Here is a 24,777-nt window from a genome sequence, read left to right on the forward strand (position 1 = left end):
GATGCCTCATCATCAACGGTTCATGACAGACTTTATGGACTTATTACTGATATATAGTTTCTAGCATATTTTTGGTATATCTCAAAGCAATTTGCTAAGGGGGTTAGTATGGCTGTGCCCATTTTACTGAGGCAGAAACTAAAAGGTAAAGCAGCAGCTTGCTGAAGACTAGGTAGCAGATAGGCAGCAGAGCCAAGAATATCACACAAGTCTCCCACCTTTGCAAGTACCAACCAGCCAATACCAGACTCCAAAATTATTTGTAAATGACTGTCACAAAGTAATTTGCTAAACAAATGTATACATGAGTTTATTAATTCTGGACCATTACTAAGTACAAATATATGTGGATACCTATCTATTTCCCTAGAGATTAAAAGCCTTTCTCCATCAACCATGCCAAGCAGTGAGCTCTCATTGTCCTCGACGTGTATTATGACAGTGCAGCATCCTACAAGGCCAAATCCTATGACGACTGCTATTTTATAAACAACATTATTATTCCTAAGATAATTCATAAATACATCGGCAGTTCCACTGAAGTACGCTATGTAATTTATCATTAGAAAGCTGGTTGGTAACACAATCAATATTCAGTCAAACAAGGGTGAAATTTTTTCACGTTTTCTCCATAGGAGACAGAATGGGAGAACTTTCCAGGACACTATCATAATGCTTGATGGCTTTTTCATGCTTCAAAAGTTTTTCTTCAGGAAGACTCCCTCTGAATTCATTGGTATATTCCTGATTCAGGTTGTTGTATCTGTGAGGGAGGATAGGGAAAGAAAATACTAAAATAATCATCCTTTCTGGGATTAGCTTTACCCATTGATAATAAGGTAATAGTTTGTAAGTTACAGCACCTTCTGAGTCCTGGACTTCTAAGCAGCCCAAAAAAAATAGGATAGTGGTATGCACTTTCCTAGAACCTTTCAGAACTTCAGAATGAGAAATGCCACACAGGACAGAGGTGTTAAAATGACACAGTACAGCTGCTATTAACAAATTTAAAAAGAAACATGCTTTTTTCCTCATAGAAATTCTAGTGATTTTTTTTTTCTAATTCAGAGTTTTAAAGCCTGATTTTCCACCACCCCTAAATCAGCATTTATCTGAACAGTTCTCACCCTTTTTTCTCTCCACTTTGGGAGAATTCTTATTCAGCACAAAATGAAACAGTTACATTTGACTTCAAAACCCATATCTCTTGTACGGTTTGGTTGTCTTATTGAAAAATGAGGTACCTTGATTTTGAAGTGAAATATCAATTTGAAACTTTTTTTGGGGGGAGAAGACTAGAGATCAACAAATTTCCTCATAAAAATATGTTAATAAATATGTTAATTTGTGGCAAAATTATTTGTTGACCTCAAATCAATTTTATGGCCACTTTTTGACAACCAAAATCTTTTAGTTTTCAGTAGTAAATATCACAAATGAAAATTTCATTTTACAGAAGAAAATCACATTTTATAAAATGAAGACAAAGTACACGCAGGAAAAACATTTCTAGTCATGACTCAGGTCACATTTAAGAGAATCAAGAACTAGCAACTGGAATAAATGGACACTTGTGTCTCAGGTTACATTGAAATGATTGACAAGATGCTATGGTAATCTTTGGTGCTGCAAAGTTAGTGCTCTATGCAACAGAAAAAGCAGTATTTTTCTCAAGAGTTCTAGAAGTACACTGCCCTTGGAAGTTTTCTATTATCATCATTATCAAATCACTACTTCATCAAGGTTTCTAAAAGACTTCCATAGAACTGGAGCCCAATGTTGAAGAGAGAATGCCACTCGTGCATGACCCTTCCCACTCGTGGTGACACAGGTTTCTTCCCTCCCTGTTCTTTACTACAAGTATTACTTATAACACAGACAACAGAAAGTTAACTGTGATTAAATGTTCTGGAATTCAGGAGGCAGGCCAACTCTCAAACCACCCTAGATGTAAAAGGGGACTGCAGTTGTGAGTTCCTTATATTTTACAGGCAATATATAGGCATTAAACTGAGGCTCTATAGGTGGCATAAAATTGCTTCCTGTGAGGGGGCTAACTGAGCCATTCCATTGTCTCCAGCAGAAAGTTGTTTTTACTCTACTGGGCAGTGAGATATCAGAAAATATTTCAGGGTTATTCTGTTGAAACTGCTGCATACAACATTAACTAGTAGCTGTCTGCTGTTTTCTTGCAGCCCCTTTGCCTACTGTCCTATACTAAAGACGTAAGCTCGTTGAGACAACAGCAACATTTTCAATATATTGGTACAAAGCCAAGTGCAATGGAGGTCAGTTCCATGACCAAGATATCTTGGTGCTGTGATCTAAACTCCATGCCAACATATTCATGTCCTTCTGTAAAGGATAGGATGCTCTTCTTTCTTCAAGGTATTTTTATGTTAATAAGACTCCTTAAATATTTAAGGCTAGTTACATCAGTCTTTTTTTTTTTTTTTACCTTACCACATAATTTTTACTGTGAAATCTCTCTCCTGAAGGCAGATGAAAAATACTTAAGTCTGAACCCTGAACAATAACATATGATCTATCACTACCAATTCTTTATTACACACTAGCTTAAAGGTTTTTCAAGAATTTCTACCCATATCTACAAATGAAACATCGAGCTTTCGTTTTCTCACAGATACCTGTGTGCAATGGTCCAGAAGCCCAGGGTATTCACCATCATTAAGGAAGCCAAGAAGAAGAAGAATCTCTCCAATTTACCTTCATGCAGCAAGTGTGGAAACCAGTTGCCTGGCGAAGCAGACATTTGAAGCAGAATTAGTTTACCTTGCAGGATGAGATGTGGCTCATATGAAAGACACGAAGGTAACTGTCTAAGACACAGTCATAGCAGATGCTTTGAAACACTCAACAGCCCCCAACACCCCCCTCAGCTATTTATACAGACTTCATTCTCACAGCATCTATTTTTTTTTTTTTATTATTTTTATTTTTTTTTTTTGAGTCTACAGTGTACTTTGCTGGTTTTGTGCAGGCAATAGAGATCTAGAGAAACTAAAGAATTTCCCTAACAAATCTCAAGTGTACTGGAAAACCTAACTCTACACAGCTACTACTGTAATGATTGGGCCATCTTCCCTCTATATTTTCTTATGCACATAGCTTAGTCAATGTCAAATGTGACAATTTTAGGAAGAGCTAGAATTAAGGTAGTCTATAGAAAACCTTATTCACATCTCTCATGCTTTTAATAGGCCCTTCTGAAAAAAAAAAAAAAGCATAGAAAGTATTTGTTCAGTGCCTTGGATGTGCTCCATTACCAAGATGCTACCTGGCATTTTACTTTAACTTTTTTTATAGCTGCCTTTCGCTATGAGCATGCAACATGTCTTTGTCTTGTACACAGCATTTATTTGCATGAATTAGACTTTTTTCTTCCAAGGTTTTTGGCAATAGAATCATAGAATGGTTTGGGTTGGAAAGGACCTTAAAGATCATCTAGTTCCAACCCCCCTGCTGCAGGCAGGGACACCCTCCACTAGACCATGCGTGTCTGGGACATTTTGGCAGCTTAAACTCCATTCAACAGAGGAGGACAGTGCCACCTTTACACACCCAGAGTCTTCCCCGCCTGTATTCTTGTGTACTTTAGTTTGCAACTGTATTGCTTTCAATGTTGTCCATTGCAACCAGTCTGCAAACAAGCTCGGGTGATAAATGATAACTGTAGAAATCAAGATGCTTAAAAAGAGAGCTAGCCCCAGTCACCCTGCTTGTGAAGACGATCAGTACCTAGAGTGCCATAATCAACTACAGCAAAAACATAAAACCAAGGTGAAAAAAAAGAAGTTACAGTAGGTACAGAAAATTAGAGTGCTCTACAGTGCTGTAACGTCCTTTTACATTATTTGGGAATACAAATGCCTTTGAAGAAGAGAGACTGTCTTCGTTAGCAAGTAGTGAAGTGCAATAGGAGCAAATACAGAGCGTGAAACAGCTAGTGCTGAGAACATGATGTCCACACTATACACAGCTCGGGGGGTTCACATCAGACTGGTTCCCACTAACAGCTGGAACACATCAGGCATGAGCATTTTTTTTTTTTTTTTTTTTTGCTTAGCTCCATCCAAAAGGAACGTGTTCCAAGATCACCCTGCGGTGCAAATCAAAGATGATCAGGAGATTCAGATCAAAAGCACGCTCCCGGTCTGAACATGCCCAAAGTTGCCTTTCGTTGTTCCCTCAAAGCCTGGTATCAAATCCCACCCATCTAGAGTGGCTATTCACCACTTGAATGGTGAGGAGAAGAGGAAAACCAGCCGCCTTTGCCATAGCTGTGATGTACAAACCTTAACCGATCTTCTGGCCACTAATGCTATCTTTAGCCATCCTTATCTTGTCAAAGGATTACACACACACACACACACCCCGCCCCCCCATACATATATTTACATTTTTCTCTTTCCTCCACATCTTACAGTTATAAACACATTTCACTTCAAAGCAGTTACCTTTAGCTCTCCTGAGATTAACAGGAAACAACTGCCATCAGTGCAGCAGTTTTCCCTAACTCCTCCGCAGCTTGCTCTGTGCCACGTTACCTTTCTGCCTGTCACAGAGCTGCACCACCTCACACCTCTGCGTGCGCGGTTCCTTTTGTAGCATTATCTCAGGGCGAGTTTTAAAACGTGTCATTTAACATTGTCAGTTGACTGAGCTCCTAGGTGCTATAACTTCATTTTAGTAGCTTATAAACTTTTACTGTCATAATTCACAATCAGGTAGTTTTTCATTTCACATCCCCCAGTGGCCAATAGAAGTCACGGAGAGAGCGCGTGTATCTGATGAAAGAGAAAGCACGCATGGGGTTCGGCGCTACAGCTTGTCAAAGCAGAGTTCACACTGTCTGCTAGGTTATTTACATCGGCTAGGCTAACTATATGAGCAGCAGGAGCTTCCTAATGGAACAGCATTTACAATGGAACCTGAACACAAAATATGTGCTTAAAAATAGCACTGAGTAACACAAAAAAAAAAAAGGAGGAATTTAGCAGCTTCTAAGAGAACAGAGTAAAATGGACCTTTGAAACTGTCTTAACACTAGCAAAGGCACCATATTGAAGTGTTGAAAGTGGGAATGGTTGGTTTTATCAGTGTGGGAGGGCAGCCCAGCAGGCAGGAGATTTGGGTTGTGCCACCAATTCACCACCAGCCAGCTCCTCAGCCTGGGTCAAAGATCATTGCTTTGACTCCTCTGCTTCTAAAAGAAGCCAGTGTCTAAACATTGAGGCCATGATAATGAAAACAATGTCTTTGGAAAATCCTGTATAACAATGAGCAACAGCATAGGCAGCAGCAAAGGTTTTCCCTGGGCTAGACTTAGATTGGGCATGGTGAGACTCTAGCTCCCATAGCGCTCTCTAGTTTACTGCTCTATCCAAAGCAAGAGGTAGAAGCGGGGCTTTGTTTTCCCTTCACTAAGGGGCAACGCAGTTTGTCGGGGTGCCTTTTCCTACACAGAAACAAGGGTGGCAGCAGTCCTGAAGATATCCAGACTCTTATCCTACTGCCAACACACATTTTCATCAGTGCATAGGGCACTGATTAATTTAACCATTTATTATTTCCAGCCCAAAATATTTACTTCTTACTTCCCCCCCCCCCCCTTTTGCTTTTAAAATGGAAGTTGGTTTTCCATGGAAGAGGAGATAGACCTGGACTACATTTTCTTCTACTTACACTCACTGCAGAGAGCCCTCGGCAGGCAGGGAGCCTTGGGAGAACAGCCATCCATGTTAAAACGTCAACTATGTGTTTCAGGCCATGAAACTCCCTTTAGACACTTTCGCCCCTTACCGCACTACTAACACCTTCCACAAGCTGTCTGCAGACTTCAGCACCCTCGACTCGCTGGGTTTGGGGTTCGTACTTTCAGGATTTTACTCTCAGCCATGAGCGTCAGGAACTTATTGGGCCAGTTTGTTTGGGTTTGATGGAGTAAGGTGCCCTGGGCACTACTGTGTCTGAGAAGTCCAGCACTCTCTCATTCTTGAATCAGCATGCAATATGCTAACAATTCACTTTTCCCCCAAAAGACACTGCCTTTGGGTTCTGTCAATCCTTTACTTTTCTATGGAGATTGCCAACAGAAGTGCCAATTACAAGGTTGGTTTGTCACATAGATAATTGCTCACTGGGAATTAACTTTCTACAACAAGCTCCTGATTTCCATTTTTATTCCAACAATGGAAATACTCTGCAGCATGAATCACCACAGAGAATCAGAAGTTTCCTTTAGCTGTGTATATTTTAAAGAGCCTTTTCTTATTGGTTGGAGGTGAATGGTTATGAATTTCATGGCAAATTTAGAACAAATTAGAAGATTAAGTCTAGGAAGAGTCAGTTCCTCAAGCCTGCCATACTATACGTCATTGAAATAAAGTGCCTGGTAAACTTCCACTGACATTTTGCAGTCCTATCAATTTTGCATCAAAAATGCTCAGGTAGTACAAGAAGGAGGAATATTATACAACACCAAGAGAAAACACCTGATCCTACCAACACAGGCAGGAAAGTAGGTGAAGCAGGGATTAGGGCACAGACAAAAACACTTTCCTTGTGCTGCTTCTGGTGGACAACTGAGAGTGACAAACTGCTGACAACACTAGCCATGAAAGAAGAAGTGGAGAGGGTTGTAAGCCAACCTTTGACGTACTAGTGCACACAAGGTATCTGTCACTATGATGGCACCCTTAGAGTTCTCATGGGATTCACGACAGAGCCTAAAGTTACGTAGAAAGACATTTAGTTTCTTTACTGAATAACACTGTCTTGCTTTAGTATTGAGAAAACATAGAAGACAAAGCAAAACAGTCACATGCCAGAAGTTAGTCTATTCTGTATGATTCACGTAATTTTACAGCTATCCTGAAACTTAGACTATTATTATAGGAAGAAATTAATTCATATCTTAGAAAAGGATTGTATCGTCTTCTATCACTTCATCAAGTTAGCGGGCATATATTTAGCGTTTAATCATATCCAAATTAAAGTCTCAGTCTGCTTCTAATCCTTATTAGCTATGTAGGCACCAGTGGACACCACCATCTGGACTGTAAGAAATATCCTTTAGCTTTATCATCTCTGGTATTTAGAATCACACAAGGCTCCAAACTGGGGGGAGGGAAAAAAAAAAAAAAAAAAAAAAGAAAAAACCCCACAACAAAACTCTGGTTCTCTAAATACAAGCAGAAAAACTGTGTCTGGGGCAGTTTCCTTCCTCTGACCTTTCCCCCCTCCCCCTTACATATTTACATTAATATTTTTAGAGAAATGTATTCTGAAATGATTGGCATAGGAGGACAGGTTTTGTCTTGCATCTTCTTCCGTTAAAATGTTAGGAGAGGTAAGAGATCCAAAAGAAAGCAGTTTCCCAGCTTGTACTGAAAATATCACTGTCACCCGTCATCTGTTTGCGCTCGTCAGATTTTTTAAAAAAAGTCTTATTTTATCATATTCACACCATCCTCCATAGATGCGTTAAAAATGATTAATGCAGCTTTGACTGTGACTGATATCTGATCAACTTTGCCAATAAAAACCCAAATAAAATTCTAAACCAGTGACATGAAATAGGATATAAAAATGTTTAAATTTTGTCAACACCCTCTGTGCTTCAGCACTTCAAAATACACTCTGGAGGATCTACTTCACTGTATCCTGAATTGCTTCACGGCAAACATGGTCTCATTGCTTAGAGATGGGAGAACCAGAAATAGTCTTGGCTCAGGTTTTAGTGAAACAAGAATCATGGGACAAGACAAAAGCACCCATAGCCCAAGAGTCACACAATAAGTTGTCTTAAATCTTATAAAACCATTGCATAAACACTATCATTTTCTTTCAGCAAAAGAGGAAGAATTTTGTTCTTCCAATACAAGTTAAATTTTTTAGGGGAAAAAGAAAACAGTTCCACTTGGTTTGCTTTATCCCAAGTTCCATAAATTGTCCAGATATTGAATGTTTTACAAGCTCTTTAAACAGAGCTGAAAAAAATACCCAATGTGAGTAACGAGAGCTTAATTTGTGTCATTTCACTTTAATTTGACCTAAAAGGGTCACAATTTTATTCTCTGAAACGCTGCCATCTTTAGACAGTTCAATAAGTAACCATTAGGTTTTATAAATTAAAAAAAAAATCATTTTGCTGGTCTTAATCTTTTCTTCACAAACACCAAAGCACACCATAAGAAGGACAATGGAAGAGTTTGGAAAAAAATACAAATGGAACAAGAGAATTTTGTATATAACATTTCCTATTAAACCAGGAGAAAAGAAAGCCAAGCCTAAATGTCTCTTTTGTTTTGTTACAGTCTACATCCAGCTCCAGAAGTCTGATCCCAAGCCTACATTGATTTGTGAGTCGGCAGGACAAAAGTCTAGCTGGGATGAGTAGAAGAATACTCTAAGTCTTCAGTTAGAAGCCTTATAACACAAGTTAAGATACAGGAATACCTCCATTATTTATAAGCTGTGAATTGCATGAATTATGGTAACTTGGAATAATTAATCTAATTCAAGCAGGGAACACTGGGAAAGAGATACCCAGTGAGATTCCACTTATTTTTAGAAATAGAATGTGAGAGTCCAATAATATGTTGTTTACATACTAATAGGGAAAGTGATCTCTAGTTGCTTCCAACTAGAGCAACAGAGCAAACATTAAGAAAGTTTCACTATATTTTCTCTAAAGCTTTTTCAAGATTTGCAGAGGACTTGCCCTATTTAGGGGCTTACTCAGTGCCATTACAGCACCTTAACCTGAATACAGACTGTCACTGAATCCCTTGGAAATTTAAGAGTGACTTTTTCTCAGGATAACAGTGTGGTCAGTTACATCTACAGGAACCACATGTCTGACAAAGTTAAAGAAGGCTTCCCCCCCCCCCCCCCCCCCCAAGATAAGTAGAGAAGTTTGCCATCCAAATTCATTAAAGCAAGGAATTTTTTACCCGGGAAACGTTTTCAGTTTCCTCAAAAAATCTTGAGTAAAAAGAGTTAGAATATGGCAACTGCAGTCTGTGGAGAATGGGAAGAATCCAGGCTCTTTGGTCCCAATCAGGATAAGAATTTGAAGGCTCTGATAAAACAGTATTTCTGGCAAGAAATGAACGTTTTCTTTTTTTAGTCAATTAAGTGTTTTCGTACAGACTGACAGAAAAAAATCACCTTGATATAAAATTAGACAAAAAACTACTGAATTGTGAACCAAATGCAAAAATCTATTTCCTCTATTGCTTTGTATAAAAATATCCTATAAAGGAATAAGATACATATATAGTGGCACACCATAGTCAAAACGTTTTGATGCTGACATTATGCTTAATTATTTTATAAATATTTAATTATACCCAAAGTCAAATTGCAGTAAAATATGTCAATTTTACCAAAACAAAATATTTCAACCTTATGAAAATTAATAATTTCCACACTTTTGGAGGGAAGGAAAAAAAAAAGTCAGCAACATAGTCTTTCTTGAAGTGTTATTTTCATTTGATGATCCTAGAGGTCTTTTCCAACCTTAAAAATTCTATGATTGAAACCATATTACCCAATTAAAAAAAAAAAATCTATTCCACTGGGGGGAAATTCAGGGAGCTCTGCTCTCCACAGTGGATGCCTTGGTACTTAATAGTTCTTTGCCTGTAAAGAAAGCAAAGTAAGCGTTCTGGGTTTTTACCCATCTCTAGGTGATGCTTTTATATCTAGTAATAAAATTTTAATTGAATTGTTAACTTAAACATTGCTGCATGTCAAAGAACCATTCATTTAAGATCTTGCAAGTAGGAATTAAAATATCTTGTCATACTTAAACACCCAAAAAGCCAACTTCCCTTTGGTTTTAGGTTACATGGTTCTTTACCTAGGAAAGAACTCAAAACTTAACCATGAGCAGTTACAAAATTCTGCAGCCACAGTAATTGCACCCGTGTTGTGCATTAGGGTCAGCAGTTGTGCTCTGCATTCTCTGTAACACAATAACAACAAAGCTTATCAACAGAAAGCATCTTTAGAAGAACTGCTTCAGCAAGTAGAACTATTTCAGATACATGAACAAAGGGATCCCTGTCCTTTGGTTCAGGAACTCAAGTGCTTTACTTTTTAAATTTACTTATGAAACAACTCTTTTCTGTATTGAAAAGGTTCATCAACAAAGGAAAAAAGACTTTAAGAAACTCTTGGCCTATCTTGAAAGTCAGCAACCCAGAAAAATCTTCAGTTCAGGGCTTACACTAAATACTCCTCAACAGGCTGAATCCAAAATAACTCCTTTTGAAACAGTAAAGTCTCTGGGAATTGCAGTATTGCAAAAGGGTAAAGCCACAGCAAGACCATATTTTCACAGAATCTGGTGCTTCCAGTAGCTGGGCCAAGGGAAAGGCGTAAAGAAGGCAAGAGAGAAGTTGTGGGTCTAGGGGTACAAATTCCCAAGACAGCTTTGAAACACTCAACCCAACCTCCTTTCCCCAATGACACTGTGGAACAGAAAGAAAGGCACATTCTCCATTCTTTGAAGCACTAATCTTGCCCTCGTGCCAGAGGCTTCCATGCAAGCATGGCTAACATGAACGTACTTCTTCTTGAACATAAAAAAGGTGCTTCCTAGACAATTTATTTTCTTGTCTTCTAGAACAGAAGGATAGAGATTGGAGGTGAAGGCTTCCTGCAAGATGCCATCCTCTAATTACTCCACCTATCAAAACTAAGATGACTCATTAAAATTGGATGAGTACAGCTATAAGGCTATTTCTTATCTTAATTCCATCTTAATTGTGAGAGCAAATCAATAAACTTTGGCATCCTCCTTAATTCTGCTGTTTAATTCTCCAAATCAATAGTATTAGAAAACTACTCAGGAACACCGGTCATGAGCATATTCTTACCTTGAGTGCCTGCATGGGCAGCCTGAACAAAGAAAGCTCCCATAAAGCAGCCAGCTCCATTAAAGAGAGTTAAAAAATGCATGGAAATCCCTCTAATTCTTTCTGGCACAAGCCAGAATGAAAGTAAGGAACCTTAGAAAGGAAGCAGATACAATTACAGGTTAAAAAAAAGTAGAAGACAGGTAAGACAGAAAAAAAAATCCAATGTCTCTAATAGGGACTTTCCATATTTTACACAGGAATATACTTGCTGCAGAAGGGCAGACATATTAGTATGTACCCTATTAACAACAGATTATCTAAATTGTTTAAATGAATCTCTGTGACAAACCATTCCACATACAAGTATCGATAGTCCACAAGTACGTAAAGATCTTTCACCCAGACAGTTGCTTTCACCTTTTAAAACCTCAGACATAGCACGACAAGAGAAACACCACCAGTCAGCAAGTGTGAAGACTGGACGTATGATATTTCACTGCAGGACAGTGGGACCTCCTATGCCTCTACCTTGGACAGTCACCTTACTTTAACTCAAGGCTGGACAATGCTATTCCTCCCCGGAGAGCAACCCCTCGAGTCACTGGCTAATTTTTAAGACGTTGTTCTTCACTTTCTTGCCAGAAGACTAAACCAGAAGTAATAGCTTTGGTGACAAGGGTGAGCTGTAGCATGCTATTGTAGCACAGATGACTATAATCCCACCAGTTGTACTGTAGCTAAACTAGATTACAGTAAAAGCCTTTATGATAGCTGTTCTTTTTGAGTAGCTTTCACTGATTATCCACACCTCGTTTCCTAATTTCACATCTTGAGCCCTCATACACACTTGTTCTCCAAGCCTCAGCAACTCTCAGCCTTCTTTATTAGTTGAGTTTGAATGACCTCCAGCTTCAAAAACTTGTCAGCAGAGGATCCTATTTTGATGCTGAGTTGCCTGAAGCATCTCTGAATACAAATGAAACTTTGCAATCACCATCTTCCACCCTTTTTAATTTGGATATCCAAATGAGAGCTTTGGAAACATATTAAAGAAAAAAAAAAATACCATGGGCAGTGTTTTCTCCTCATTCACAATATGAACCAAAAGCCTGAGGGCAAGAGAAAGTAGGTGAGCCTGGGACACCATCTGTAGATGCAACAGTACAATCTGAGACATTGTACAGCCAGTGTCCTGGCTAATTTGAATCACTAAAAGCCTAAGAAGTTTTTTATTCCTCCCTTCTAAAAGCAGGGGTGCAAAACATGCATCTTGGCCAAATTCATCTTGGGTAATTGCATCCTACTTACCTAAATTACCCCTGCTGTTTCAATTGCATACTCTGTTCCTCACTTCTCCCATGGTGCTGCTGTGAAGTATTAAACAGCTGCTGCATTTCACCCTGGAGACTATTGCATTTCATTGGTGGGTGAAGCGATCCCCAATATATCCTTTAACTAACAGAGCTGCTTCTTACACAGCTTCCCATTTCTAAGTGCTTTGAGACATGTTGCTGGCAGATGATATTCTTGCAGCACTTCAGCAAACACTGCAAATCTGCTAACCCTTTGTAGGGCAAAGCAGTTACAGTGCACCAGACAGCTCGACCAGCAGTGTAACAGAGCCGCTGTGGCCAGCGTGCTGGCTTCCCATCACCAGCAATCTCGTGCACCGTGGGGGAAAATGCCTGCTAATATTGTCCCACAGGATGCAGCTATTTTGAGGTTTTGAGGGGGTTTTTTTTGTGGCAGTGGGGGTTTGTTTGTTTGTTGGGGATTGTTTTTGTGAGGTTTTTTGTATTTTTTTTTTAAATCATTGAGCTTTAAAAGAGTAATTTCCTACTTTAAATCAAGCTGGGGTTGCAAATTCAAGCTGTTAGAAGCCTGTGAGATCTTACATTCTAACGTTGTGGAGGAGAGCAATTATTTTATCTTTATTTTTTTAAATACTATCTCAGTGCTAGGGAAACATTAAGTGTTGATATTATTTATTCTAAGAGATGCTCATGCCACCTGAAATAGATGTTTTATATAAAACTCCTATCAACAAGATAATGAAATATATTGCATAAACACAACTGTAAGTATCAGGGCTCAAATGTAGATAAAGAGTTCACCATACCAAATCTAGCTCCTCTAACTAAGCACTTCAGAAATGAGATATCTCATCTCTTCCCTCTGATTACAAGTGTGAACATTTCTGTCTTCAACTTGGATCATGTACTTTCAGGTCAAGTAAATTATTATGATAATTGAATTTGACCTTCTGCATAACAAAGGCAGTAAAATGTCAGGAAAGGTGAAACAACTATTTAAGTGTCTAGGCTGTCATTACCATCCATGGAGATCCACTGAATGGTTCCTGAATGGCAATTAAGTTCAAACTGAAGTAGAAACTTAGAGCTCCGTTCAGTAGCCTGAATACAGGTGCCCAGTGCTGCCTGAAATGCTCTAGTGCACCTTAACCATCTGCACGGGGCTGTCCAATAAGGTGCAGGACCTACAGAAAATCCATGCTCTTCTCCAGCAGCAGCTGGAGGCCATGCAGGTACCGTAAAGAGCCTCCTTGCTCTGCGTGCATAGCTTAGGTACTCCACCACAAATGGTGCCAGACACCTACACGTGGGCAAGCGAATGGAGGCCTGCATCCTCATCGACCACAGTAGTAGCCTACTCTAATTTTAGGGACCTACCTTTAGTTTTCTACATGCAAGTCTCACTTTCAGATTTAGTTCAATTTCCCTGGCTTCTTGAATTGCAGCTGTAACTGCAGCTTTTGGCAAGATGCTTAATCTTTTTTTAAATGAGGAAGACAGCTTTTCTTCCTAAGACATTCTAATAACAATACTTCAAAAAAATTAAAAAAAAAAAAAAAAAAAAAGGAAGAAAAACCCCAAGACTGAGCTTGATTTCTAAAGGCTAATGTCATCTTTCAGTCATTGGACTTCTGTTGTGTCCCAGTGTGTGAGATTAAAGAGCCTTATTCTACCAGCAATATTCTTCTCATGCTTCTGCATGAGAAGACTGTAAGCAAGCTACCTCCTAACCTTTTTTTTTTTGTTAAACTAAACAGACAAGGTCACAGTTTTCAGTTACACTTTGCCTGTAACCTAGAAACCACATTACCTGCCTAGAAACCTGTCTCAGTTAAGTACTTGAGAGCTATTGGATGAAGAGGCATTATAAAAGTGCTAAGTATTTAAAACTAGGGAAAATTACCTTTTTAGTGACAGACCATGACCCACAGCTCTTAGTAGTCTCAGCTTCATTCTTATACTCTAAGACACTGAAGTTATTTCCTGCTCTTCAATAAAAATCTGAACATTTCTGGGGTTGTACTGAAACAATAGACACTCAACCTGTAGAATTAAATGCTTGCAGAGATCAGCTAGTCAAATACATTTCCTCTGTCTCTTTAAATGAACGCTGATTAGATTATTTTTGTAATACTAACATTTTTTTAAGCTCCAAGAGGTAAAACACTGGTAAGCACTCTGTGTGATCCTCAGAAGAAAATAAGCCTCAGGAATTTCAGTGTAGGTATGGAAAGGTAAATTATGGAAGGGAGAGAAGGTTCAGACTCACAATCAAGAGTGTGTCTACATAATTTATGGATGGCAGGCATGAGCTAAGCTCTGCCTGTGCTCCGCGAAACAGGAGTGTTTATCTCTGGCTCCATGCCACAAGCTAAGGCACGATGCTCTGTGCAGGCACGTTCACGTGACTCCCGATTGGAGCACAAACAAAAATCTTGCATCTGCCTACAATATTCTCCAGGTTAGCCTGTCAGTTGACTTGTGTTACCCATCTGCATGTGCTCTGTATCAGTGAAAAACACGTAATAGTTCTATTAGCTGGATCCACAAATGAAAAAGGTTAAGCTAAATTGCTTCACCTTGCTTTGGCTGTGGCCTAAAAAGTGCTCATAGACCGTAACCCACAGCTCAGCTGTCATATGTGTATTTGTTCTGTCTCAAGAAAATCATCACAGAAGAGTTCAGGTCAGAAGGGACCTCAGGAGCTCATCTGGTCCAGCCCCCACCTGAAGCACATTCAGCTCCAATGCCAGTCACGTGTCCGAGCCCAGGGTCCCAGCGCCCTGATCATCCCCCCACCAAACAGTGGATTACGCACCCCAGGGACCTGACCAGGCTGTGTCACCATCCAGTTAATCTGGAACAACGTCATTGCGCGCTCTGAGTTACAGCCAGGAAGACAAGTTATGCTACTGTGAAGCAGGTAAAGCACAGATCTACTCACTAAGCCCGTGGAAGAGAGCCAGGGATAAAATATCAGATGACACTAATTATTTTTAGGAAGCTGATATCATTCTCCACAAATCAGGACACTCTTGCTTTAGCCTGTTAGATTTTACTTACAGGAGGGAGTTACCAAGGCTTCAGCCACTCCAAGTAGGATGTACTGAGGAGCTAAGTGGAAGCAAGGCATGGAGGAGACCAGGAGAACCTCCTCGGAAAGTGTCTGCTCCACCTGAGGGAAATGCTTTCGGTGTATTTCAGAGAAGCCAGCAACCATCACAGAAAGTGCAGCAGATAACTGACCTACAACTGGGTAAAGAGCACAGAGAGCATTCACCAAGGCTGTAGTTACAGGATCATGTATTTAGAATGAAGCAAAGTCCTAGGAGATGCAAAAGAAGCTCCCCCTCTGGCCCCCCAACACATCCTCTCTGCACACAAACATGAATAAAGAATACTTCCTGCAACACAAGCCTGACTTGAAATATATGGCGAAGGGATGGCAGCCCAGCACAGAAAGAATTTACAGATGCAGAATTAATGACAGGAACAACTTTTCTGAAGAGCAAAGTCAAAGAATTTTTTTTGAAGACTAGGGAAGGTAAGAAGAGAAGAGAAAAAAGGCAGCAGCCCTTCCAGGTATCACAAGAGGCTGGGCAGGAAGAAGACCACCCAGCAAGGGGAAATTCTCCTATTAAAGCAGCAATAAGATTCTGAAATATAGACATACACTGTATGCTTTACCCTTTTGTTTTCTATACAAAAAGTAGTGCAGGCAGTTTAAGTACTGGATTTCTAAGGCTGCACGCCATGGTGGCTAGGAGAGAAAGAGATCAGCAGTACATATCACACCTCAGTAGATCAACATTCCTACATTTTCCCCTTTCCCTCCACTATACAGTTTCTTTGACCTGCTTTTGAAAGTTTGTTAGATAGTGCATTTGATTTACTGGACTATTTAACATTTTAGGATGAGATGAGCTGCATTACTGGAAGAGAATCTTTAGTTTTCTAAGTGTTTACGCATAAGCTGTTGGACTTCAGTTGCCTCCTGCTTTGTTCAGCTGTCCTGAAGAAGTAGCACTGCATGATCCATAACACACTGGATCCATAACACATTTCAGTATGTTACTGCACGTGCAACGTGTGGAGTCTTACCGCCTGCCTCAGTGGTAAGGCACAAGTAAATACTGCACAAGCACACAGGGCAGGAACAAAACCAGTATATTTTAGCCTTATAATGCAAGATAAAAGTTTTTAATAAGTGCAGATGTATCTTAAATACCACACATTTCACCTCACATTGTAAAGAGGATACTATTTAAAGGTATTCTATTTCTTGATGTTGACAGGATGAAATGGTTGTAGCCTCTCCAAAAAGAAAAACACAAGAATGCAAAGTTTTCAAGTAAATCTCCTGAACTTGAAACATTTACACTTCTGAGCTCCCACTGATTTTTGACTAAGTTTGTAATTCCTCAGTATTTCTAAGCTATAATCTAAGTACAGGTGTGAGAAGTTGGTTTCTTTTGACAGCTTTGGCTCAAACCCTGGACTATGCAGTTTTTCCACTTGTCTTACAAAGCCTCGCCTCGCTTTATGACTGGAAATTGTTACACTTACTAGATTTGATGTCAACAGTCAAAGGCTTTTGTTTCCTATTATATTTCTAACCTATAAAGTTTGTCTCTTTGGGCATCAGGACAGAAGAGGCAGAAAACTCATATAGTTAAGTAGCCTTAGCCTTGTGGTTTTTTGTTTTGGTTTTTTTTTGCATCCGTCTATTTCTTGTTTCAACAGCAAACTCACACCCTTCCACCAGCAGTTTTACTGTATTTTCAGAACTTTAAATACCCTCCCCTCTGTCTAACCTGAGTCCTGGAAGTTGTTTTGCTGTTAAGGTCCCTCTAGTGCTTAACAATAGCATCAATGAATTATTGCTTGAAAATTGATGACAGGGGGGACTTCAGCAGCATTTTCTAGCCAATGCACCTTATCAAGGCCAGGTACAAAGCCCTCAAGGAACTTCTTGTAACCTACTAAAGCAAGAGTTCTCCCAGTGAAAAATTATGTTAGTACTAAAGAAACCTCAAGCACTTCAATATTACTGCACAGTGCTATATTTTAGGCGTTTTCCTTACTAAAAGCCAAAATATTTCAGAAAAGTAACCTCCGAATGCCCAACAATTGTAATATATCTTTTAAGACACTATGTGGCAGAGGAAGAAACAGCTGTGGAGACCTGGTTTCTATCCTACCTCTTCTCCTTTTAGTCCTCTAAAACAAGCAGTTTGGAATGAGCAGCCAAGGCTTTGGTTTTACAGGAGAACAGGCTGTTTTGGGAACATTTTGGGCTAATTCTAGGACAAGGTTGTTTATGTTATCTGGAGACTAATGTTCTATTGGACCTTTGTGATTACCTAATTTCACATCTTGAGTAAAACAGGTCAAAAAGCTTTCCTGAAATGAATACTTGTTCAACCTAGAACATTTTTTTAAGGAGAAAAGGTCATCAACTCTTAAATCACTTGAAATCGACATTGAACTGGAGGCTTGCTTTTGTGTACTGAATGAAGAGCTATTCCCCACATCATTCTTGGATGGATTAAATCCAAGACTTAAAAGACATTTCAGTATAATATGGTATTAAGAATACTAGAGCAAGAACTTCTGTGGCTCAGGTGTTTCAGCTAGAGCCTCTTGCCTTCGTTAGTACCAGCACCAGCCTCAGGTATGTCTCTGTTCTTCAGTCATTGCAGTGTGTCATGCACAAGCCAGATAGCTTTCTGGCAACTCCTCCAAAACATCAAATCCAGGAGCTTTTCACTAGGTTCATTCAGAAACAAAAACCTGGTACAGCAGACATGTGAAAGAGGGATAAGATAACCTTTCACTGGAGGCCCTTCTCTCACAATATTGCTCTAGTCCTGCCTTGGCCTACAGGGGATCCGCTACCCTTAGAAAATGCAAATTGGGAAGTGGCTTTACTTCTGTTCCAGAAGAGATTCATTGCTAAACTTCGGTGCCAAATAATTTCAAGTGGATACAGGGCATGTCATGCCAGATACACCAGTCACAATCTATCACAAAATTTCTTGGCTAAACAGCTCTTTGTAACAGAGTAACAGCAGCATTTCCACAGCCTGAGACCACTAACCTGTGGTGGAATCAAACAGAACTCAACTTGCATGGGTACTGTCAAACACTCTACTGGAAGATACACCAGCTGCCTTTGTGATACTGTGCTAGTATCTGGCCACTGCCTAGCAGCAGTAATACCTCCTTCACTCAGTTCAGCCTGGTTAAAATCATGTCCATACATATGTAACATGGGAATACTTTATATTCCCATAGAAAGAAAATATATAACTCTACTCTAAAACCAGATGGCGTTTCCAGTGTTCCCACTAATCCTTTACAGAATGTTAATGCTCTGACCATTGGAAAGCTGTAAGTCTAAATATACTTAAGTGGTCAGTGTATACCATAATTCTTGTTGCAGCATCAGTCTTAAGTTAAAACGCTTCTTTTGCTTTCCTGTATGTACCCCTGAAAGTATTCGTAAGTGACAGCAACCTTTCTAAACCTCTACTGTTACTTGAAATAGGCCAAGTTTTCCCTCATAATATAAGTTTCTATACGAGTATCTAGAGGTCTAAGCTCTTCTGGCCACGGCTGATGAAGTGGGTGCCCAAGGTCCCAGAGAGGAGTTTGACCGTTGCCCTGGCATGATGCTGATGCTTTCCCTTTGCAGCTGGAAATACCTCACTTAATACATGTGCTCTCAGATCACATTTACCTTTTTCCTTGACAGTGTCCAAGTAATTGCTAATAGATGTCCTGCAGATGGTTTAGATCAGAGGGTTTCTCTCCTCTCCTGTGATTTCCTGCTGATGGAAACCTGGAAACTATCTATTCGCTTAACTCTCAATGCCATCATATGAGCACCAATGCTGGTTGAAGGGAAGGGAGGAGAGGCCTGGCTGTAGGGAGAACACAAAGCAGCAGCAGCCCAGACTTCAGTTGTCATGAGCTCCCAGTTGTGGTTTTGCTGTATTTTCCTGAGTAAACTCCCTGTAGCTGATGGGCAACTATCCAGCAGACACATACCTTTGGTTCTCTGCTGAATCATCTATACTATTGACTAAATCAAGCAGCTTAAAACAATAAAAACAACTATTAAACTGGAATAACCTCAAAGTTTACCAAATACTCATAGTTTTCATATAGAGGTCCAGATGCTCAATATATTTGGGACACAATCTAAATTCACTTTAAGATTTCCATATTTTTTATATCTAATTTATAAATACACCAACAAATATAGAGAAAGAAAAATAGACTACAGTTTTAACTTAGATCCTTATTACAGAGCAATCAGACCTCTGTTCAATATTGTCTAAGGTTCATCCTTGAAAACTGTTATTTTTAAAATACTGAAAATTTCCAGAAAGCTATTTGAATTTCTTCCTCTTACTAGATATGAATTAAAATATAGTTATAGTCTGGCTTAACACCAACAGCCTATTTATACATTCGATTTTGTTCCTGAAAATAATTGTGAACCTAATTAACTGTTGGCAAAAATATTGGCACTTAGAGGTCTACCATATTTGCAGGTGCAGTCATATACTTGGATATCTAAAGCCATCACCTGTACCCACAGGTATTTTTATGCCTCAGGTAATTTATCACTCCTAACAGGAGGCTATTTTAATAAATGAAGCTATTAAGAATAAACCACTGCATATATTTTACTGCTGTTCAACATAACAGGATAGAATATTAATACTAACTTGAAATTTCCATGGTTTTAAGGAAAATTATTATCTGAATGTGCTTTTTGTGTTTTAATACTGATGTTATTTTAAAAACTAGGGTAATTGCAACCTGCTGCGTTATATGCATCTGGTTTGTATAAAACTTAATAACACTCTTAATTAGGCTAATTTAGTCAGATTAATACCTCTGTGTGTGTCAGTACTTACTGTGCCGCTTGCCATGGGGCACTGAATTAATAGTAGCACACTGAGAAAATAGTTATTTATAAATATTTTTGTCTGAGGTTTGTAATGCAGGCTGGAAGATAAAAAAAATGCAGGAAGTTTAATGATAGTATCTATGAAAGGGAATAGTTCTAAGTGAATACAGAATGGAAGCTGCTTCTGTGGTGGTACTAGATGCAGCAGATATCAGAAGAGGGTTGCAGAGAATCCCTCCAGATCCTAGAACATAAGGTTAATTAAAAAACCCCAAACAACACCAAACCAACCCCACCCCCCACAAACAGAAGGAGGCCCAAGCCCTCCTAAAGCCATCATTACTTCTAGGCTATGAATTTCTCTGAAATGAGCACCAATCTGCAAGCTTGAGTTTACAACACTTACTGTTGGAAACGTTGGGACTCACAAGAAAGACGACTTCTCTGTACCACTTCTATGAGAAAGATAATACTTCACCTCTGTAGACTCCACTTTGCTTTACTTTGAGTGTACAATAAGGTATGTTTCAGTTTAGGATTTTAATAAATAAAATTACTAACCTCCTGGACAATTTTCTCATATTAGATATTCAAATAAAAATTCTAGTACTAGAGAGGAAAGCTGTACCTCTCCAAATAACCTTCCACCTGTGAAACGTCCAGCCTGCTCAACAGGAACAGCAGTCCAGTGATAACACATCTATCTGCTTTACATAGTTGTCTGCATGTTTTCTTTTACTTGCCAGTTGTAAAAAAACACCTAGTGCAGACACAGAATGAGACTAGATACTTTTATTTCACTTGGGATGAAACTAGAATACGCTGTACTAGTGGTAACGCAATTTCACTCTTACAAGCTGCAATCCTAATGTTGATCCAGTTATAGCATAAAAACATAAGAAAAACAAAGCCTTTATTCGTAACCTAGTTATTTAAATCCAAACTCATGATTTTGAGCAACAGATTGTTTCTCCAGCGTCAGAGAGCAATTGGAGGATTCTCCCATCCCCAAAACAGACTTCCAAAGTAAATTAACTTTCCAAAAGTTAATGGATAAATAAACATACAGAAGAAAACCAAGTCAGAATAAATCTCAAGCCTAAATCATTTGTACCATTTCTCTCACCAATTCCTTAGGATGATTCCTAGGTTTTTTGTGAGAGTGTGCCAAAATATTTTGTCAGAAGAGCCTCAATCTCTGTCCTAAACAAAAGGTATGCATTTTTTCTTTCTATCTACTATGTCTTTTCAGGACTGTCTTTTCAGGAATTCTTTTGAAATATATTCACCTCAGAATCATCCCAAAACAAGTCCATCTTAATATTTATAGCCAGAAATAGTTATATAGGATCATCCATCACCTCCTGCAGTTTCTCTTTCAAAAACAGAATACATCATATCAAAAGTGTATAAACACATGTACTTTATACGTACCAATGTAAATCGCTGGAGAATGTCCAGTGTCCTTGGAACTAAAGAGACACGAGTTAATGCATTCCAAAATAGGAACAAGAATCAGTAGTGGCACGATGCTTATCACATTCATTGCTGCAACTGGCAAGACAAATCCACTGAAGTGCAAGTTGGAATTCATGGTTTGGAGATAATATCCTGAAGGAATCTATATTGAAAAATAACCCCCCCACACTCCATTAGTATACCAGGTGCCTTTCATGGATAAGATTTTTACCATATTTGGAAGCTTCTCCAAGTCTTTTTTCTTCTGAAAGTCACAGTAAACCAAATACCTGCTGGCCAAAAGGAACGACCATTCATGATGAAAGCTTTTCAGATAGCAACATTCTCATTCTCTGCCAGAACATAACATTTTCATAGAATCATAGAATGGTTTGGGTTGGAAGGGACCTTAAAGATCATCTAGTTCCAACCCCCCTGCTGTGGGCAGGGACACCCTCCATTAGAATTTTCCTTCCATTTAATTTGCTCCCGAGTTTAACAAATCTAAGCAGCAGTCCATGAGTTTATTTGATCAGTTAGAGCTGTCAGCCAATATACGAGATGGTTCTGCCTAATACTTTCAACGCTGTCAGTGAGAAGTGACCAACAGAACAGAATTTTAGAATAACAAGATGCAGAGTTATTTTGAACTTCTGATTGTGTGCTCAAGGTGGGAGTAATCTTTAAGACACTCTTGCCAGCACATGGTTTTAAAAGCTACAGGGAATGAAGATTTGGCCACAGTCTTAGAACCAGCTTAAAGTAACTGACAGCCATAGCAGCTATATAGAAGGCTTTCTTTTACTTTTGGGAATTGAATACAGAAGAAAATGAATAATCATATGAGGAACCCACCAATAGCAGTCATCAGGGTATGAAATTAAGTAGATTTGTAAGACTGTCTCTTACTTCAAGAGCAAACAATTCTTCCTGTTTGTGTGAAGCTCTACAGAAGATCTGTTGAGTTTATTTAAAAAAAAAAAAAAAAAAAAACAAACCACAATTGCTTCTACCAACAGATTTTTCAGGGGTTTTTTTTTTTTTTTTGAGGAAGTTTGATTAACTAAGCATTGCAATTTCATGTGCAGCAGGGAATTATAATACACTCCATTGTACAGACTGATGGGAAAAAGAAAGAGCGGTAACGAGCAATTTGCAGAGTACAGTCATGACAGAGCTGGATGTAGAATGGGTTTGTTCTCAATTCCTGCAGCATTCTGCATGGCTCTTCAACATGGACTGGTAATGCCAAATCCAGGTAGAATATTACTGCTTTCTAGCTGTCTGAAAATTAATGTATATTTAGTAACTGAGCTCATGTAGGGTTTCTCATCAATGGTTGTAGTCAACCCTACTCACTGGAAGTACTAAAGAATGACTAAAGAAGTTCAGTACTAAAGAATTACTCAAACACTAGTTCTTAATAAAAATATTTTTCACCTACATTACACCTCCAAAAGAAGATCTAAATTGTAAAAGGGTGAATAAATGGCAACAGAACTATGAAAGATCAGAATTGAGCCAAATTTTGTTGGTTTCTTCTTTCCACTGCCTATTGCAAATCCAAATCGACTTAATAGGAATTAAAATATCATCAACATGAATCACAAGCACTGGAAGCTGCTAACTTAATAATATGGAGAAAATACTATTAATCTTTACAAAAAAGATACTGATCTATCGCCTAATTAAGAATGAGCCTTAAACTTCTTGGAAATTTTGCTGAAGGAATAAGTAATCTCTTTCAGCAGTGCAAATACTTTTATCTTTTCTAGATATCTACCTGATTATTACAACTGTAATTAACGCTATCTGATTCATTTCCATTGGGTCATTAATGCACAGCCTTGGCCATATGTGTCCATTTGTTGGTTTGAGGTCTGGGTCTTTTTGTTTGCTTGGAGTTTTTTTGTGCTTGGGGGGAAGTGGGGGGGAGGGAAGAGGAGAAAGAATGAGGCAGGTGGATGGGAATGTAGAATGATGGCAAGAGGGAGTGTCAATAAAGCAGTATATGCTACATATTTGAAAGAATTTCCTTAAGCAGCATTTTAACACCAATGAGTAAAAATTAATTTGAGCCAGCTCATAAATTTGTTATGCCAGTTGCCAAAGGGTAATCTACCTGAAACTCCTGCTTAGCCAGGATCATCCAGACAGAAATGAATCTGAAGGAATCATGTCAGCTTAAGTAGCTTTTTGACACATTTACATTTATGTAATATACATGCACTTAGAAGCAGAAAGAACCATGTAGTCTGACAGAGAGGCTGTGAAAGGACTGTTTCTTTCCACAACTGGAAAAACACCCATTTCAGGTGTAGGTACACTGGCCACGTAAATCCCGCCAAAACAGTAGGAGAAATATGCAACCAAAAGAGCAAATAAAGATTTTCTACCTCTCCCAAAGAGTGCGTGAACATTTAAGAGATCGGAAAATTACATTTTTTCAGAAGAGTGCTGAGCCTGACTCTCTGATAACTGCAACACAGTAGTGTGAGGAGCACAGGACTCTAGCACTAGATGTTTCAGCCAGCAAGGGTTCGGAGAAAAGAGTAACAAGCAGTCACACAAGCTCCTTCATGAGTCTTAATCAAGTTGATTTTACTTATTTGAGATGAGAGGATATAACAAGGTATATTCTCAGGTTAATTAAAAGTACTCTGTAAGGTTGCTCTGCTGCTAAAGCAACAGTAAAAAACCCCATATCTAGAAACATAGTAGTAAACACGTGTCATAGTATTTGTCAAGATTTTTTGTTTAAAAGCTGTGTACCCACCTGCATAATACATGTTCTGTATAGAATTTGGAAAGCAAACAATGGGAAGAGCCTGGCAAGTGACTTTGTGCTTTCCACTTGAGTCTCACTGTACTGACCACCATAGTTTTCCTTGGCATGATCTAGCCAGCTTGTCACGCCTCCACTAAAGTAGCGATATCGCACACAGCACGTTTTCAGTGCACTAGCAATTACCCCAAAAGTCGTCAGCAGGGAACTGTCTGCAAACAGAGACATTAGTCATTGGTATGTTTTTAGTGGCTGCCAAAATAAACAAGACAAGACAAATCACTTTGGGAGGGAAAATATATTCAATAACAGTCTGGATTTGTTCCAAAACATTCCTTTTTGGAAACCAGTTGGTTCTCAACCTAATTGTTACAAAAGCAATCCAACCCAACATCCACAGAGAAA

The 24,777-nt window shown here is 39.0% G+C and overlaps 1 protein-coding gene across 1 annotated transcript in view; it reads right to left on the minus strand.

Annotated features, from left to right (window-relative positions):
• Positions 1 to 343: 343 nt before the first annotated feature.
• SLC15A5 (solute carrier family 15 member 5) overlaps positions 344 to 24,777 on the minus strand; it is a 36,469-nt gene continuing 12,035 nt past the window's right edge. The window contains exons 4-9 of the mRNA XM_010305119.2: positions 24,364 to 24,584; positions 21,564 to 21,750; positions 15,269 to 15,457; positions 10,911 to 11,042; positions 2,649 to 2,757; positions 344 to 763 (exon numbers count right to left, since the gene is read on the minus strand). Of these exons, the coding sequence (XP_010303421.1) occupies positions 619 to 763; positions 2,649 to 2,757; positions 10,911 to 11,042; positions 15,269 to 15,457; positions 21,564 to 21,750; positions 24,364 to 24,584 (983 nt within the window). The 3' untranslated portion in view covers positions 344 to 618. The remainder of the gene's footprint in view (positions 764 to 2,648; positions 2,758 to 10,910; positions 11,043 to 15,268; positions 15,458 to 21,563; positions 21,751 to 24,363; positions 24,585 to 24,777) is intronic.

Source organism: Balearica regulorum, chromosome 1 (genome assembly GCF_011004875.1).
Source record: "Balearica regulorum gibbericeps isolate bBalReg1 chromosome 1, bBalReg1.pri, whole genome shotgun sequence".
Classification (NCBI taxonomy): domain Eukaryota; kingdom Metazoa; phylum Chordata; class Aves; order Gruiformes; family Gruidae; genus Balearica; species Balearica regulorum.